The sequence below is a fragment of the Cebus imitator genome, unplaced genomic scaffold (assembly GCF_001604975.1).
Source record: "Cebus imitator isolate Cc_AM_T3 unplaced genomic scaffold, Cebus_imitator-1.0 Scaffold176, whole genome shotgun sequence".
In the NCBI taxonomy this organism is placed as follows: domain Eukaryota; kingdom Metazoa; phylum Chordata; class Mammalia; order Primates; family Cebidae; genus Cebus; species Cebus imitator.
The window spans coordinates 1,329,445-1,349,585 of NW_016107491.1; the positions used below are offsets into that span (position 1 = coordinate 1,329,445).

The 20,141-nt window shown below is 32.8% G+C and overlaps 1 protein-coding gene across 1 annotated transcript in view; it reads left to right on the plus strand.

Moving 5' to 3' along the window:
* The window catches only part of CALCRL (calcitonin receptor like receptor), a 106,807-nt gene extending 92,330 nt beyond the window's left edge, over window positions 1–14,477 (plus strand). The window contains exons 14-16 of the mRNA XM_017545051.2: window positions 5,342–5,560; window positions 5,714–5,755; window positions 11,234–14,477. Coding sequence (XP_017400540.1) covers window positions 5,342–5,560; window positions 5,714–5,755; window positions 11,234–11,449 — 477 coding nt within the window. The 3' untranslated portion in view covers window positions 11,450–14,477. The remainder of the gene's footprint in view (window positions 1–5,341; window positions 5,561–5,713; window positions 5,756–11,233) is intronic.
* The last annotated feature ends 5,664 nt before the right edge of the window (window positions 14,478–20,141 follow it).

The window sequence follows — 20,141 nt, forward strand, 5'->3', positions numbered from 1 at the left end:
CCCTGCAAAGGACATGAACTCATCCTTTTTATGGCTGCATAGTATTCCATGGTGTATATATGCCACATTTTCTTTATCCAGTCTATCATTGATGGGCATTTGGGTTGCTTCCAAGTCTTTGCTATTGTGAATAGTGCTGTAATAACCATACATGTGGATGTGTCTTTATAGCAGAATGATTTATAATTCTTTGGGTATATGCCCAAAAATGGGATTGCTGGGTCAAATGGTATTTCTGGTTCTAGATCCTTGAGGAATCACTACACTGTCTTCCACAATGGTTGAACTAATTTATACTCCCATCAACAGTGTATAAGCATTCCTATTTCTTCACATCCTCTCTAACATGTGTCATTTTCTGACATTTTAATGATTGCCATTCTAACTGGCATAAGATGGTTATCTCATTGTGACTTTGATTTGCATTTCTCTTACAACCAGCCATGATGAGCTTTTTTTTTTTTTTGTATGTTTGTTGGCAGCATAAATGTCTTCCTTTCATAAGTATCTGTTCATATACTTTGCCCATATTTTGATGAGATTTTTTTTTCTTGGATATTTAAGTTCCTTGTAGATTTTGGTATTAGCCCTTTGTCACATGGATAGATTGCAAAAATTTTCTTCCATTCTGTAGGTTGCCTGTTCACTCTGATTATAGTTTCTTTTGCTGTGCAGAAGTTCTTTAGTTTAATTTGTTAATTTTGGCTTTTGATGCCATTGCTTTCTGTGTTTTAGTCATGAAGTCTTTGCCATGCCTATGTCCTTAATGGTATTACCTAGGCTTTCATCTAGGATTTTTATGGTTTTAGGTCTTATATTTAAGTCTGTAATACATCTTGAGTTAATTTTTACATAAGATGTAAGGAAGGTGTCTAGTTTCAGTTTTCTGCATATGGCTAGCCAGTTTTCTCAACACCATTTATTAAATAGGGAATCCTTTCCCCATTTCCTGTTTTTGTCAGGTTTGTCAAAGATCAAATGGTTGTGGATGTGTGGGGTTATTTCTGAGGCCTCTGTTCTGTTCCATTTGTCTATGTATCTGTTTTGGTACCAGTACCATGCTGATTTGGTTACTGTAGCCTTGTAGTATAGTTTGAAGTCAGACAGCATGATGCCTCCATCTTTATTCTTTTTAGGATTGTCTTGGCTACAAAGACTCTTTTTTGGCTCCATATGAAATTTAAAGTAGTTTTTTCTAATTCTTTGAAGAAAGTCAATGGTATCTTGATGGGAATAGCATTGAATCTATAAATTACTTTGGGCAGTATGACCATTTTCATGATATTGATTCTTCCTATCCATGAGAATGGAATGTTTTTTCCATTTGTTTGTATTGTCTATTATTTGTTTGAGCAGTGGTTTGTAGTTCTCCTTGAAGAGGTCCTTCACATCCCTGGTAAGTTGTATTCCTAGATATTTTATTCTCTTTGTAGCAATTGTGAATGGGAGTTTACTCATGATTTGGCTCTCTATTATTGGGGTATAGGAATGCTTGTGATTTTTGCACATTGATTTTGTATCCCAAGACTTTGCTGAAGTTACTTATCAGCTTAAGATTTTGGACTAAGACAGTAGGGCTTTCTAAATATACAATCATGTCATTTGCAAACAGAGACAATTTGACTTCCTCTCTTCCTTTTGAATACCCTTTATCTACAGATGGTATTAAATTCTCTCTCTCTCTCTCTCTCTGTGTGTGTGTGTGTGTGTGTGTGTGTGTGTGTGTGTGTTTGTGTGTATGTGTGTGTGTGTGTGTGTGTGATACTTCTGATGTAAAATTCAAAGCTTCCTCACTTTTATTTTCAGACTCTTTTTCTTTTTTTAATACAGATATCCTATTATTTAACTATTTTTGGTAGTTGCAGTTTAGTATATGGTTGTGTTGGAATGCTGTTCAAACCATTCTCAAAATGTATCTCTGTTAAGTCATTCTTACAGAATTTATGATGACTTTTATAAAATTTTTGATATACCTTGATGTAGACTATAGTGAAAATTTCAAAGGTAGAGGCACTTCCTTCCCTTCCATCACCTACATTCTAAGGGCGTGATTGACACACTATGTTTAAGTTTTACCCTGAGACTGCTTGGCTTTGCATTCTGTGCTCAAAATAGTCAGCACTGAATTGCAGCCCTACCACAGTTGCCTGTGTATCATCTCAGGGCAAGTCTTCTGTTTTGTTTTGTTTTGTTTTGTTTTTAACCTCTCTGTGTCTTTGTTTTCTCATCTGTAATGAAGAAACAATAAGAATATATAACTCACAGGGTATTATATGGGTTAGATGAGATATTTTCTGTTAAGTGATTTAACACAGTTAGTACATAGAATATTATAAATTCTTGAAAAAAAAAAAGACCTTCAAAGTTTCTTCACTTGTAATTTCTGCATGATAACATGCTTCAGTTCTGAGGAGAGCTCAAAGAAATTATGATGTATTGTTTGGGCTACCCAGGAGATTCCAGAACAAACACAAGTCAATATTTTATAACAAAAGATCTGGCTGCACAGAAGGATACATGATTCAAACTTTTAAATCAGTGAGATTCAGGAAGTAAAAGCACCTAGCAAACGCAAAATATAATAGTATCTACACAATCCTTGGAAAAGTCTGTTCATGTCAACTTTGAGGAAGAAGAGTAAATGATGCAGCAAGGATGAAATATAGGAATATAGCCCATCAAGCCTGTCAGTAGAAAATAAGTGAAAATTCACCTTGGTTGCCTAAAACTTTCCTATCTTATTGGCCTAAAACAAGATTAGAAACCTATTTTTCTACCAGGATAAATTATTCTGTCCTTGTTTAAGCTCCAGAGCTCCTCCTTGGTCCTGGCCAATTCTAAGCTCCTGGGAGGAGCCCTAGTAGTTGCTATCATTGTCATCATATGTTTTTGTACAACTTTTATAAATAAGATATTTTAACCACATGTCATTCCACTCAAACTTCCTCTATTACATTTCCATGTCAGCAGGGTGGTATTGGAGTGACTACAGCATTTTTGAGATCCTACTTAGGGAAAGTTGGGAGATGATACATTTAATTTGGTTTCAATGACAGATATTTAGGTGACCTGAGTGCATAGTTAGGTGATTGTTTGGGAACGACTTCCAGAAACTCCCCTACAGTCACTGTGGAGATTTACCCTGCTTTCTGTCATGACCCCAGCATGGTATTGTCGTATGAAAATAGCCTGATATGCTATGTGAACTTTATGAGTATGCCAGTTTAAGGTTTCTTCTCTTCTACTGAACTAGTTTTGCTCTAGGGTGAGTGAAATTCAGACACAGTTCTTCTAAAATTAAAATTTTTTTTTCTATTTTTGTTTAAAGTAAATGGAAGTATTTACAGAAAATGAAGTAGGATGAGAATTATAATTCTCAAAAACTATGTTTTGTTGAAAAATAGCATGGAAAATAGCATCCGATTCACTCTAAGACAATTATTTATATAATAGCTAATAGAATAATTAATTTCATTGTCAACTCTAGTTTCTAATTTCACATTTTAAATCAGACTTGCCATTTGAAGAAGCACTTTGCATTTAAAAATTTTCATAGGCAGGTGTTGAACAATGAGAACACATGGACACAGGGAGGGGAGCACTACACACTGGGGTCAGTTGGGGGGAAATAGGGGAGGGACGGTGGGGGGTGGGAAGCTGGGGAGAGATAGCAAGGGGAGAAATGCCAGATGTAGGTGATGGGGAGGAAGGCAGCAAATCACACTGCCACATGTGTTCCTATGCAACAATTTTGCATGTTCTTCACATGTACCCCAAAACCTAAAATGCAATAAAATAAATAAATGGGAAAAAAAATTTCATATAATCGGGATCTAAATTGCTACATTTCTACTGTTTTTATAAATTATTATTTAATATATTAAGTTTATAAAATATTCTATATTAAGCAGATAAAAGAGCATTATTATCTTTTTAAAAAGAGCAATAGATGCTTAGGAAGGGAATATATTACGATGGGTGGAATCACAGCTGACATGTTGATTCATCACGTTTCATTCTCACACCTGTTGAAATAGCTTATTCTGCTTCTGTCTTCATCACATTTCTGTGTCTGCAAACATTGCTTTTTATAGATATGTTTCCATTAGGAATATAGTGAGCTGTATATTTTTGAAACCTATGTTCCACTAACTTTTCTAAAAATACTGGTAGAATATTTTTATGCTCAGTTATTTTTATGACACGTGTCAACTTAGCAAATGGATGCAATTTGTTAATTCTTTTCTATAATAAATGGGAAATAATAAATAGATATAAATGATATTTGATCAATAGTTTGAAAATGTAAGATTATTATACAAAAGGCAGATGCCAGAACTAAGGGTGAGGAAAAAGAAAACGGAATAGCAGTTAGCCCCTATGGAGTGCTTCTGGAATTAATATTCATGACTCTATGGAAGGCATAAGTAATGGGCATAAAGAAAATGGACTAAAGGAAAAGATATTGACTTGGGTGAAAATAAGAAAGCGATAAACTCTGACTTGGGTGAAAATAAGAAAAAGATAAACTTGTATTCAGAGAGAGAAAGAGAAATAAATATGTTTCGTAGGACCCTGTTTGCTGAGTAACATTATATTGTCAAAGGTTTATGTCTGCCATCCAAAGAAGCTATGTGTCTTCGGGGAAAGTTGTTAAGGCACAAAAATAGTGAATATATGTCATTACAGACAGTAATCAACAGGAGGACTTATAGAATGCCAAATTATTTTAGCTCTACAATGACCTGGGTTGAATGTTAGCTTGTTCAATTGTATAACTCAGTGCCCTCATAAGTAAAAGAGGATTACAGTACCATTTTGGAGAGGTGTTGTAAATATTATTGTTACAAAAAGAAACAGGAAAGTTTTTGGTTTAAAAGATGAAAATGGTTATTATGGTATAATATACATTTGGAAAGTATATACTTTGGACATGATTAAGAAGTAATAGTTTAAAAATTAGCATTTTTCTATAAACATTTATTTTCTTTGATATGAAAATGTTCAAAAGCTTTAGTTTTTAGACCACGGAATTTTCTTATTGTATGTAAAAATGAGCTGAGAAAAACACTGAAATATTCCTTAACTGAATATGTTCCACAATAATTCTATCATAATTTAATTTTACTTTTCTAATACTTGTTATTAAAATTGATGTATTTGTTAAATGGATAAATCACAATTCCAGAAATATAAATTCATATCTTAGGCAATCATACCCTTTAAAATATTCTTGTACATTAAAAACGTTTTAAGGTTTATACAATTGGAGATACTTGAACAATATTTCTTAATAATAAACATAAAATTATTTTCAGATGCCATTTTATTTTCTTTTTAGGTGAATCTTTTCTTCTTGTTAAATATCGTACGTGTTCTCATTACCAAGTTAAAAGTTACACACCAAGCGGAATCCAATCTCTACATGAAAGCTGTGAGAGCTACTCTTATCTTAGTGCCATTGCTTGGCATTGAATTTGTGCTGTTTCCATGGCGACCTGAAGGAAAGATTGCAGAGGAGATATATGACTACATCATGCACATCCATATGCACTTCCAGGTATGGCATTCTTGATAAGAAGACAGCTTGAGAAGTTTGGTTTAATGTATACATATAGCTTTGGTTTTACTTCTGACTAGTTGTACAGCTATTTGTTTACAAATACATGTATCTTTCCATTCGGATTCAGATCATTCTATTTGTCTTTTACAGGGTCTTTTGGTCTCCACCATTTTCTGCTTCTTTAATGGAGAGGTATGGTAATTGATTTGATTCCTTCTATTATTTTATATTTACTATCTATCTACACATGTGTTTAAATAAGATAAAATCATAAATTCCCCAGGAACAACCATTTTAAATTTCTATCAGGAAAGAACCATATAATCTCTTTTCATAGGTTTAACTCTCCTTCTCAAAAGCTCAGGTCATAATGGAGTTCAAAGGTAGGGAAAAGTCAGCCTCACTTAAAAATATTTCAAAAGATATTCATCTAGTCTTTCGAGATACTTTTTGAGTCCCATTATGTCTGAACATTTCCCCAGATATAGTGCTGTGTAATCCCAAAGCTCATAGAACATACACTCTAAAAGGAAATAAGAAATAGGATCATCTCGTTTCCCTCTTTCTCTTTTTTGCCTGTCTTGCAATGTAGCCTGTGGAAACAATTTTATGATGAATACCAAGGTATTTTAAAAATTAAACTCTCAGTTATACAGGGAAGAAATTCAGTGGGTTAGGAAATTTAGAAGAGAACGCTCTAATTTATAACATGACCATGTACTCTTCAATGCTTCTAGATTTTTATTCATGCATTTCCTACTTGGAAAGTTCTAGGCATTTTGAAAACTGGTAACATATTTCTTATGCATACAAATGTGTTACAACTCAGTAATTTGAACTCTACTGACTTAGCTCCTTATATGTTTTAATCTGCTGGACATAGTTTAACCTGTAGGAGGATTTTGGCAAAACTGAACAAAGTTTAGAACTCCAGACAGCAGCTGAGTGAGGCACAGATGCTTGATAACTGTAAAGCTTATCATAAAGCTTCAGATGGAGAACACATGAGACCAGTTGGTATAACCTATGACAACCATTCCTACAAAACAAATGAACATTGAAAATCATGCACACATCATGAAAAATTGTAACATGTTATTTACTCTTGCTTAAGTAATATTTTACTTCTTCATCTTGACATATAATAAAATTCAATGTTTAGTTTTTAATTAAAACATATTTCAAGTTCAACACATATTTATTTTATATATTTATTTATTTATAATGAGGTATAGAACTCTCATACATTGTAGACTATATTTCATACCTTTAAGTGGTATTTCCATAATTATTCTGCTATACAGAAGACAAGATCAACTTTTTCTGAAATCAATGAGAAGTACAGACAAAATGCAGTTACAAAAAATGGACAAATCATTTGTTTGATAAATAATTCAAAGATTTTATTCTATATTTCTATAAATTTAATTTATATACCCCGAATTAGATAATCCTAAATGCTACTTGTGTAAGATGTAATAATATAGATGAGAGTGATATGGATGACATGCTAAAGAACATGCATGAAATAGGAAAGGTATCTACAGAAACAGATTTTAACTCTATAAAGTAAATTTTAAATATTCAAAACATACTCACTAGTAAAATATTTTGTAATAGGAGGCAGTGTAGAATAAACACAGCAAGGTGTTTAAATACCAAAGATACTACTTTTCATCTTGGCTGTGATATTTTGGGAAATGACAACCTTAAGGAGTCTGGGAGTCTGTGTCTTTTTTGTTGTTTGTTTGTTTGAGATGGATTCTGGCTATGTCGCCAGGCTGAAGAGCAGTGGTGCAATCTCGGCTCACTGCAACCTCAGACTCCCGGGTTCAAACAATTCTCCTGCCTCAGCCTCCCAAGTAGCTGGGACTACAGGTGCTTGCCACCACACATGGCTAATTCTTGTGTTTTTAGTAGAGTCAGGGTTTCATCATGGTGGCCAGGATGGTCTCGATCTCTTGACCTCGTGATCTACCCAGTTCAGCCTCCCAAAGCGCTGGGAGTACAGGCATGAGCCACTGCGCCCAGCCTGTGTCTGTCTTTCTTAAATGGAAATAAAAGCAAGCTCTCTACATAGGTCTCAGAAAGATAAATACAAGCTAAGGAAGATAAAGTTTTTCGCATCATGTTCCACTTCATTAGATACTCAGTATATTCATTATTTGATTTGTTAAATCACTCATTTTCAAAAATACATGTGCAAACAGGAACATTAGTCATTTTAGATCAAAATCCCCAAATTGGCCCTTCTGTGAAGAAAAAGTGCCCAGGGAATATCTAAAGTAATACCTAACACTCCTGTTACACTCTGTGTAAACAAAAGGGACACAGAACCTTGATTGTCTGCCATGTCCTAAAATTGAGAAAATTTTAACATTGGAAAATTACGATAATACAAAATCTTTGAGCTAGGCAGTTGCCAGATTCTTTGGTTCCTCACAACATTTCTAATATCCGTCCCTTTTCTTCATCTCTAGAGATAAAATCCCTGAGTATGACTCATTTCTCATCTTAAGAAATACTATAACCCCTCCCTTTTTGTCTCAGTGCCTCTTTTTCCCACTCTCATAACATGAAGAAACAATTGCCAAATTCATTTTGTTCCAACTATGTCATGTACTTCTTAAAATCATTTGCTCAGGCTTAGTTTCCTTGTTATCCATATTAGGTCAAGTGCCTGCCTTTAGCTTAATATTTGTATTTTTTTCTCTCCCACCTTTTATGTACTTTTCAGCCAACATCTTCCTATTAGCATTTCTCACTAGTTAAATAAATGTGGCTTGACAAGCACTTGGATTACCTTCATTTAATCCCTAGTGCCCTTAGACAAAAGTGTGCAGGGACTCTAGTCATCAGAAGAGTGTGTTTAACACCTGAAGGTAAATACTCTATAAGATGAACAAAAAGATTTGTTGAAAACAATTAAACCCAAGTTATTTAATGAGAACTAGGTAGACTTTTTATAAAAGCACTGTAAGTGTTTTAAATTGATTCACATTAGGGAGTAAAAGTTAGTTCCTTATCTGGTGTTAATGGGTATATAAAGTTGTAATGTTACATTCTAAACATTTTCCTTACTACTTATATCATGCTTATGCATAAACCAATAAAAACATATTCATATATTTAATAACACTCAGCTATCTCCCCTTACAATGGAAATTTGCTTGTTTCTCCTCCCCATTAATATTTTCTCATTGAAAGTTTATTAAGATTAGTCACTTTAATGTCCTATTTAACAGGTGTGATATTGTATTAGAGGAAGCAGAAGAAACATGTAACATCCTTAGAGCAAATAACATAAACAAACAAGACTACAAGGCCTGTGGATCTTTAATTAGGTTTACTTTTAACTATAGTAAGATCCCACAGTTCAGGAAATTGGCTTTTTATGGTTTTTCTGAGATTTAGTTGCAAGGAAAAAATAGAATGATGACCTTAATCAAAGTAGATATTTTAAGAGCAAACACTCATATCAATAGCCATTTTCCTTCCAAATTGAATTTAAGCTTTCCTTTTTAAGACTTTAAGTAGTAGACTCACAGCTAAGATATGGCTTCCTGTCAGCGTTTTTTCAACCTTTATATAGAATTTTTATACAAAGCTATATTCTACTTCCTCTCTAACAGAAACTACATTGTTTATGTACTCAGCCAATCCAGTATTTAGTAATAAAATGAGGAGAAATTTATGAAACAAAAAATAAGGTTCAGAAAATTTCTCATCAAATGTATCTAGATAATTCATCAATGTTCATTTTTACTTTGCATCTCTGAATATTTATTTAAAATTCACAATCTGAAGCCATTCAATTTGTAGTTTGCTCATCTTGAGTTGTTAGATATGCAGATGTTAGTTCAATCCTGCATGATCTGCACATGTACCCCAGAACCTAAAGTACAATAAAAAAATTATCTTAATTTAGATATTTTATGTGGAGAATTTAGAATATTACTAAATTGAGAGGAAAGTTTAATTTTTGCAAGACAAATTTTATTGCCTTATAAATGCTTTCATTTTCAAAGCATATGTACATGAATATGAATTATTTTCTTCAAATATGGTTACCATATATTTTTTTAATTAAGCTTGAAAGTTCTGAAGTTACTGAACTTCATCATAAAGTAACTTTTAATACCAAGTTATTTCATTTAATTATATAATTTTTGAACTATATGGTAGAGAGCAACTAAATGGTAATTTTAATACCTCATGTTGAGTTCTAACTGAATAAATTGTTGGCTTTATCTTTGCTCCTTCTTTTTTTCCACATGAAATGAGACAATAAAACTTTGGGTTTATTTTAAGCGACAGAATATAAGATACTTTAACAGGAACTTCGAAGTATTCTGTAAAGCTGCAGACGTCCCGGAACACCTATTTTCCAAAGAATGTAATTGGAGAAGTTGAGGTTTTGTGTGTGTGTTTTTTTAAACCGATTAGACTAGGAAATAACAAGAAAGAAGTAAGCTCTTTTTAAAGATTTGATATTGATTTGTATACATGAATATAGTGAAGAGAAAGTTGAGAAATTCTTTATAAGTACTAGAAAATTAAACAATTATTACATGAGAACAAGAATTACCAGAAAATTGCTGTGAGACACTCAGATTCCCTTTGGAAAAGTCCTGAAAGAGCCAACGAGCAATAGAGAGCTTGAGGAAGACCATTTAAAGCAAACACACTTTGGGTCCCAGAGAATTGGCTAACACATTCATAACCTAGAAGCAAGTGCTTCAAGCCAGTGTGCTCACTCATCAGACCTGGAAAAGTCCAGGTACTTGAGCTAGAGATGTCTTTAAATATTCTCATTGTGCACATTGACTGACACTGAAGAAAATTGTCAGTCCATGAGCACAAACGAGAATATTTAAATACACACACTTCAGTGCCTTGCATTCCATTAAGACCAATATTTTGACTGCATAGGACCACCTACCCTGATCTCTGCCTTTAAACACAGGGGAAGGAAGTCATTAAACTCCAAATTCATTCAGTAGAAGAGGATTCAAATATGTAAAAGTGGAGTTGTTACATTCCTAAATATATTTTTGTACTATTCATCACATTTATATTTATTTGTTCAACACTTTTCTTTCCTCTGTGTAGTAAACTCCATGAGGAAAAATATCATGCTACATTTTTTAGAATGTAGCACAATTTCTGGCATATGGGTATCACTCAAAAATAAAAGTTGCTGCTACTGCCTCTGCTGCTGATGACGGTGATTTGTATTCTTCATATTCTAATTTTTCTTTTGTATATCCTTCTCTTCTTTTATGCTGTTACAAATTGTCTCCTCATTCTCTTAATAAAGACATTAATATAAACTAGATGCTGTACATGAAGTCTTGTAAATGGGGTTTCTGATTACCTATTTGTTTGCCAACAATAAATACATAGGCATTATAAAAGCTTTGAAGACAAAACATGGCATGAAAAATATTAATGAAATGTAAAGTACAATGTAACTGTAATATATTTCCTAATGTAATGATAGTACACTTAATTTTTTAAATTAAGTAAGAATATGAAAATATATTATTCACTAATTAACATAACATTTTTTTTAAAAAGCTCTTCTCCAAGACCTGTTTAGTTGTGCTTCAAAATTGTCTTCATTTCAATTAATGGGTTGCTCTTTTTCTGTTTCTTTTTGATTGATAGGTTCAAGCAATTCTGAGAAGACACTGGAATCAATACAAAATCCAATTTGGAAACAGCTTTTCCAACTCTGAAGCTCTTCGTAGTGCATCTTACACAGTGTCAACAATCAGTGATGGTCCAGGTTATAGTCATGACTATCCTAGTGAACACTTAAATGGAAAAAGCATCCATAATATTGAAAATGTTATCCTAAAACCAGAAAATATATATGATTGAAAATAGAAGGATTGTTGCTTGACTGTGCCACTCCTAACTCATGGACTTGGTTCCATGACTCTAAAGCCAGAACGACTTCAATATCAAATGACTTTTTGAATCTCATAAAGAAAAGCCTTACATGAAATTAGTTGTGTGCTGATAAGAGTGTAACAACCAGCTCTATGTGGGAAAAAAGAAATCCTGGTTTATAATGTTTGCCAGGAAATACTCCCACTATGCCTGATGTGACGCTACCAACCTGACATCACCAAATGTGGAATTGGAGAAAAGCACAGTCAACATTTCTGAGCTGCTGTAAGCCAGCTTCAGCACACCGTTGCATGAATTCACAGATAAATGACTGCAAAAACTCCTATACATGTTGGGCATGATTCTACTTTTATTGCTCAAAGAGACCTAGCTAAGACCTGTAGACATAAAGGAAAAATTAGCTTTTGGTTTTAAAACTCTTCATCCCATCTTCATTGGTGCATTTGACATTTTTCGCCCAGAGAGTGCTGTAGTTCTTTTTGTAATTACCCTTTCAGATGGACAATACCAGAAGTTAATTATCCTTGTTGGCTTTCTTTTCTCTATGAAAAGCAACTGAGTACTATTGTTATATCTACTCATTTGCTGACACATCAGTTGTGTGCCTTGTCGCATATTCATTGTCGAAACTTGATGAACAGGATGTATAATACACAATCCTACTTCTATATCATTAGGGAAACACCTTAGTTGACATTAAAAACACCTTGTCAGCTTCTTCCTGTCTTACAGTGAGAGGGAATTCATTTCCCTGTACCTGTAAATAGAAATTTTGTCCGTTACATTTCTACTGTATAAACAAATTAGCAATCATTTTACATAAAGAAAATCAATGAAGGATTTCTTGTTTTCTTGGAATTTTGTAAAAAGAAATTGAGAAAAATGAGTGTGTAAATACTCCATTGTTTTATTTTATAGTCTCAAATGAAATATATATAACCTAGGTAATTTTTAAAGCCGATATATAAAGGAAAAACGTTTGCATGTTAATATCTGATGTTGTATCTGGGCTGATTTTTTTTAATGAAATAGAGTCTGGAATTCTATATTTGCTGAATATTTTAAAGACAACCAGATGCCAGCATCAGAAGTCTGAGAACTAAGAGAACAGAAACATCTATAATAAGATAAAAGATATTTATTTTAAAAACACAAGATCACTATTATTGAATACATTTGTTTTGATGACTCATACCTTATTAATAGGTGTGTTTGACATATTTCTTTTTTCATTTTGACAATGAGCTCACATTCTAATCCAGAAATTTTAAACAACTACTGTAATAAATACCAATCTGCTACTTTTATAGATTTTACCCCATTAAAATATTACTTTACTGACTTTTACTTTATGAATTTATATAGCTTTGGAAAGGTCCCAGGTTATTCAAGAAAAAAAAAAAATCTAAAGGGATACAATATGTATTATATACAATGCTTTTGTATTTTAATAGAGCTACTGTATATAATACAAACCAGGGAAATACTTGAATGTATCATTGAGAAAGAATTATTGTCAGACCTTATTGAATTATAGTCAGACCTTATTAAGTAAAGGTAGAAGAAAGCCTTGCTAATGAATTAAAGTGACATTTATATGGGATTCAGTTTCTCTAATGTTATTTTCCATTGAAATCTCTGAAGAACAATGACTTCAATTAGTAAAAGTCAATTTTGGAAAGTCCGGTGTATCTGTTTTTTTAAGTGTGTCAGTCTGCTTAAAATAGATGAAACTAATGAATTACTCACATAAGTTGTTTCTTAAGCTATCAATAGATGGTGAGTTCAGAACTCATTTAAAATTGCTAAGAAAAATTATCTAAATTAGTAAGAATTAACATATTTAATGGTCTGGTCAGTGCATGTATAATTTATGCGTGAAAACGTACTGTTTTGTTTCAAACATGAATATGATAATAAGCTGCCATAGAAAGGATCACAGGCTGTTCTGGAACTTCAACTGCCTAAGTTATACAAAAATTCATTCTATAAACTCAGTTATTAGATATTTATTATTCAAAGACATATATTTAAATCCTTTGCTGACCTTGTTAAAATACATCAGTCATCTTCTAGATAAACTGTCAAGTCTCAAACATCTTGACAGTAGAAGTGACAGTAAAAAAATGGTGAATTATCAAAGATTATATTAAAATGAACATATAATTTTCAAGTATTTTTGTTGTGCTTTTATAATATTAATTCTAGATCAGATTTCTTTTATAGCCAGGGTTTATCTGTTGTACAGTCTTGAGGCGTACCAGTCATCCATGATTAATCACTGTTAGTTATGTACCCATATATTTTTAGAATTAATATTTTTAAGTGTTAAGATTCCTCAAAAACTGAATGCTACTTAAGATATTTGTATCATACTTGTAAAGCAAAGTAAATCTGACACTTTTTAAAAGCAAACTTCTTTGTTATCAAAACTGATTTGGGGAATTTCTAGTTTTAAAATGTAGATCTACCATTTTACTGTGATTACTTGTGAAAGTCATATTTTAATTTTCTAAATTCTAATTTGCCATTTTCTTTCCTAAAGTTAACTTCCAGTGCATTTATTCATAAAATATCCATTCTGGAATGCAATGTTTGTTTAAATGTAATCCAATGTACATAGAATTACTAGTAGTTGTTGTTCTGTATTTATTGCTTATTAATTTTTTGAATGTGAACTTACTTTTAATTTTCTCTTGGTTTTAATCTGCTAGTAGAAACCACTAGTTATTTGTAAAAAATATATTCAAGATATTCTGATCAATTATAACAATTTATGTTATGCCTAAAGTATATCTCCAGTTTTTGATTGTATGAAAATACTAAAGTTGTGAGTTAAAGTTGATTTTCATTGATATTTACTAGAGTATCAAATAATCTAATTTATAAACATGATTTATACAGTCATCAGCGGGATACTTCTAAAAAAATTAACAAATATATCTATTTTGCCCTCTTTAAAGTCTTCAGTAAACCAGTAAATGAATTCAATAAAACAATTAAGAAAAAATTGTGATTTGTTTTTCAAACTAAAAATATCCAAATATACTACAATGGATGCAAACTCCTTCTTATGCTGAAAGAAGAAAAAGGATGTCTCAAAATAAGAAAATATTCAGAAATTCATCTCCTTTCTCTACTGCATTTCATTTTGTAGTTTTGTATTAAATATTAGAAAGAAAAATAAGAAAAAGAATAATTTAAAGATAATTTTTAAAGAAGGCACAATTACAGGTCGCACACAAATATAAAATGAAAATGCTCTCATAGGCGGGTGTTGAACAATGAGAACACATGGACACAGGGAGGGGAGCACTACACACTGGGGTCAGTTGGGGGGAAATAGGGGAGGGACGGTGCGGGGTGGGGAGCTGGGGAGAGATAGCAAGGGGAGAGATGCCAGATGTAGGTGATGGGGAGGAGGGCAGCAAATCACACTGCCACGTGTGTACCTATGCAACAATTTTGCATGTTCTTCACATGTACCCCAAAACCTAAAATGCAATAAAATAAATAAATGGGGAAAAAAAAAAGAAAATGCTTCAAAGATTTTGTTTAACTCATTAATTAATGAAGGAACACGTAAGATGTTACCACAATTCAAAGGAGAATTCAAAATATCATACTTATATGAGAATACTAAAAATGCTGAAATAATTTTATAAATAAGTGCAAAACCACTCTGTCCTTTGGGCAAAAATCAGTTGCATTCCATTTAATAACTAATGTTTATTTTTATAATCAAGAATAATGTATGTTATTATTAGTTTTCTGAAAAAAAGTGCCCATTTAAAACACTTTTGCAATTTTTTTCTTACACTCTCTTCCTTTTGTATATACTAACTCAAGGAAAAAATATCCTTGATTAAAAATATTGCTAGTCTCATGTTTGGCCTATAGTTTATATAGATACATGAGAATGTTCATTTACAATATAGACCTCTGCAAGTTGGTTTTACAAATCTAGAACCATACTGCACTTTTTAACAACTTCGTTGAGATATACTTCACATATCATATAATACTTCATATTCAAAGCAGTTTTTAGTATATTAGTAAAGTATATTTTAATATATCCAAAGAGACATTATACCATCACCACAGTCAATTTCATTATATTTTTATGACCTTGAGAAAAAAATATATCTCTTAGCCATCACTTCTCTATCCCCCATCCCTACTTTCATTCCAACTATAAACACCACTAATTTACATTTTGTCTCAATAGATTTCCCTATTCTGGACTTCCATACAAATGGAATAATATAGTATGTGACCCTTTGTGACAAAATTATTTCACTTGTGTTTTTTTTTTCATTATACTTTTAAGTTCTCAGGTACACATGCAGATCGTGCAGGATTGGTACACAGGTATACACATGCCATGGCGGTTTGCTGCATCCATAATGGTTTTAAGATTCATTCATGTTTTGGCATGTCAATATTTCCTTTTATTCCATTGTGTGAACACACCACATTTTATTTCTTCATTTGTCTATTAATGGACATGTTGTTTTGCTTTTACTTTTTGGTTATTATAAATAATACACCTATAAACATTTGTTTGCAAGATTTTGTTTGTACGCAAGTTTTCGTTTCTTTTCAGGACATTTGCAAAACAGCCAGATCATTTTACATTTCTACCTGCAGCACATAAAGGGTTCTGATTTCTCCACATTTTCCTCAACACTTTTTATTATCAGTCTTTTTTATTTTAGACATCCTAATGGATATGAAATGGTATCTTGTATCTCCTGCGCAACCAGAAAAAGCCAGATACCAAAGAAAAAGTGTTCTCAAAACCCCAGTTCACTCCATTTGTATGGAATGTTCAAGTGTGTACTCATGCATCTATTTTTTTGACATGCCAACAGTTTGAAGTGCCTTGTGTGTTTATCCTTCAGTATTGAAGACAAAACTCTTGTCTATAGCTTATAACAGAGCATCAGGGAAAGCATCAGTGTAAAACAAAATGAACAGATATAATATGTGTATGACAGAAATTCACAATGTCTGTGGTTAATTTATTAGTGAAAATTTTCAAAAGTAAAAGTTTTAATGCAGGTTCGTAATAAGAATAATAATGTGACTGAGAAGAAAATGTAGTTTTTCCCGTAGGAAGAAAAACAAAAAATAAATCCATTCTTTAAAAAATAGACAAAATGTAATACACATTGGGCTATAACAATAATCTTGAGATATATTTTTATACAAAGAACATTAAGCAAAGTGATGCAGTAAGTTTAGCAAAAGACCTAAATATCTTTAGTTTTCTAAACCTTCACGACTAAGTTTGTCTCAGAAGTTTGTCTCTGATGGTTAAAGATGTCAAGCATCTTTTCATATGTTTATTGGTCATGTGTAATCTTTTTAGAGTAATGTCTATTCGGATTATTGGTCCATTAGCAATTTGGTTGTCTTTTTATATACTCTCACATGCTTATATATGCAAACATATATGTACAGGTCTCTTTTCAGATAATTTGCAAATACTTTCTCTCATTCTGTGAATTGTCTTGTCTCTTTCTTAATTCTATCATCTGAAGCATAAAAGTTAATTTTTTATGAAGAACAATGTTTTCTTTTGCTGCTCATGCTTTTAGGGTCACATCTAAGAATCATTAGCCACATTCAAAATCTTGAAGATTTACTCCTATAAAATCTTCTAAAGAATGTATAGTTTTTACATATATATTTAGGTTATTGACACATTTTGAGTTAATTTTGTATATGGTGTGAGGTAAGGGTCTAGCTTTACTTTTTTGCTTGTGTCTATTTTGTTCTAGGATGATTTGTTGAAAAGACTATTTTCCCTGTTGAAAGGTCTTGATATCCTTATCAAAAAGCAATAGCCATAGATTCATGGGTTTAGTTTGATACAAATATATGTCTATCGTTGTGCTCAAATCACACAGTCTTTATTACCTTTGTTTTGTAGTGAGTTGTGAAATCAGTATGAACTCATCTATTTCATTCTTCTTTTTTAGGATTGCTTTTGGTATTCTGGATCTCTTGCAGAATATACTAAACATATACTATAGTATATACACTATAGTGTGTGTATGTGTATGTGTGTGTGTGTGTGTGTGTGTGTGTATTAAGGATTTCACCATGTTGGCCAGGCTGGTCTTGAACTGCTGGCCTCAACTGATCCGTTAGACTTGGACTCCAAAAGTGATGGAATTTGTGTAGTTTTGATATTAGAGTAATACTGACTTCATAGAAAGTTATGGAAAGTAGTTCCTCCTCTTCTAGTTTTGCAAGAATTTGTGAATAACTGGTATTAATTATGATTTAATAAATTCAGTGGTGAAGCTATATAGGCCTGAGCCAGATGTAGGTAGTTTTCTGTTTACTTATTTAATCTTTACTTAATATAGGTGTATTCAGATTGTTTATTTCTTGTTGAGCCAGTTTCAGTAGTTTGTTTTCTTCTGGAAATTTGTCCATTTCGTCTAATTTATCTAATTTGCTAACTATAAATTACTAAGCAACCACTATGGTCACAAATTCAACTTCTGCCTGAAAGTTTTAAAATGGAATATTGAATTGGATTTTTGAAAGCCTACATTATTTGCTGTCTTGACATTACTAAACCATGCACAAAAAGTCTATTAGATGTCATCTGCTGTGTCTATAAACTTGGATATATATCTCTTTTCTCAAAAGTCTCTAAAAGTTTTTGTATTCTCTAGCATTCCCAAAATTGACTTTTCTTATCAACAGTTGTAAGTCTCATCTTACAGTTGTAAGTCTAGGACATGGAGCCAGTTATTTAGATACCAGGTCAGTTTGTGTTGCATTCCCCTTATCCAGGCATGGGTGCCTACAGCAGAAGCTGCGAGTGATACATCTGGTCTAGCTACAGCCTTGCACGAAGCTGGCACCTGTGCCTTCATCTGGAGCTGCCCACCCTGCCAAAGAAGCCAGTGTGCCTGGCTGTGCGCAGTGGCTGGACCACATGCTCAGTCACCCAGACACCCCTAGCTGCTATACATCTGGCTTGCCCTTGGCAGGTGTGAGATCTGGGCTGTTAGCATAAGCTGGCAGAAAAAGTCCATGAAAAAAATTCAGGTAAAGGCACCACTGGCCACAGAGGTTTACAATGGGAAAAGCAACACCCTAAAGATTCTATGACTGCAGGAGGCTAACATTAGATTGTCATAGGAGCTCGAACCCTTATTATGAACTGCACAAGTGAGAGATCTAGGTTGTGAGTTCCTTGTAAGAAACTAATACTTGATGATCTGAGGTGGAATAGTTTCATCCCTTCATCCAGAAACCATCCCCCATCCCATCTGTGAAAAAATTGTCTTCCACAAAATTGTTCCCTGGTGCCAAAAAGATTGGGAACCACTGGTCTAATAGATACTAGATTCAAATTAAAGGAGTAAGACTGTAGCCAAACAAAGTTTTAAATAAATAATAACTGAAATTATGACTGATAACATTTTCTTTCTGTCTAATCTCATCAGGCAAAACAACGCCAGAACAGTGATAACTATAGGAAAGCTTGGCAAGATTTTTTTCAGTGTTTCTTCCAAGATTAAAACATATTATGGAAATGGGTTGTATTAATATACTTCTTTCCATAAAGCAAACAATTAGGCTGGAATACAGTGGTGTGATCTCGGCTCACTGCAACCTCCCCCTCCTGAGTTCAAGTGATTCTCCTGCCTCAACCCCCGAGTAGCTGGGATTACTGGCATATGCCAGAACACCTGGCTAATTTTTGTATTATTAGTAGAGAAGGGGTTTCTCCATGTTGGCCAGGCTAGTCTCAAACCCCTAACCTAAGGTGATCTGCCCGCCTCTGCCTCCCAAAGTGTCGGGATTACAGGCATGACTCACCATGGTCGGACTCTTGCATCTTTTTTATCCAGTGAAGGAATACATTTTTGCAATTTCCAGGGCACTCCCAAATGTCAATAGTAGTTTTAAATGTAAAGTATGTCTAGACATTTTATTTTACTTTTTCTCTATATATATAATCAGATTTTAGAAAGGCAAAAATTTTAAAAAGGTATCAAATGAAATTTGGACATATAACATATGGTTATGGGAGCCTGAGAAATCAAAGGAACAGTACATATTTTTAAATAAAATACCTGGTAACATATTTTAAAAGCATTTTAGTTTCATCATAATTGAGGAAATTTTGTTGTTATTTTTATGGTTTTGTTATTATTTTTGTTTGATCAAAGATACAAGCAAAGTCAACCTAAAGTATAAAAAATTAATCTGGTAAGACTTGAAATCTATTCTGTCTAGGCAGATTACACTAAAATTAAAGAATATGCTGTTTCAATATATTGAATGTGTTCAGTAAACCAAGGAAACAAGCCTGAGGGCAAACAAGATTGCACAGACTCTGCTAACATTCTAACATATTCCACGGTTTCTTTGCAGACAGGTCTTACAAACTAAGAGAAATAAAACTTATTTTACAAGTTTTGCTCTTCATTCTGTTCTTTATTATTCTGTATGAACTAATGCTTTAGAAGAGATCTGAGGGAATCCAGGGGGTAATAACCAATTTTATATCATTACTAAGATATTAATTTTGCTAATTTGCAATCTGCTCCTCATGGCTATTTTCAAATAGATTAAAATATAAATATATTTTTAAAATTTCACTTTTACTTACTAATACAATAAG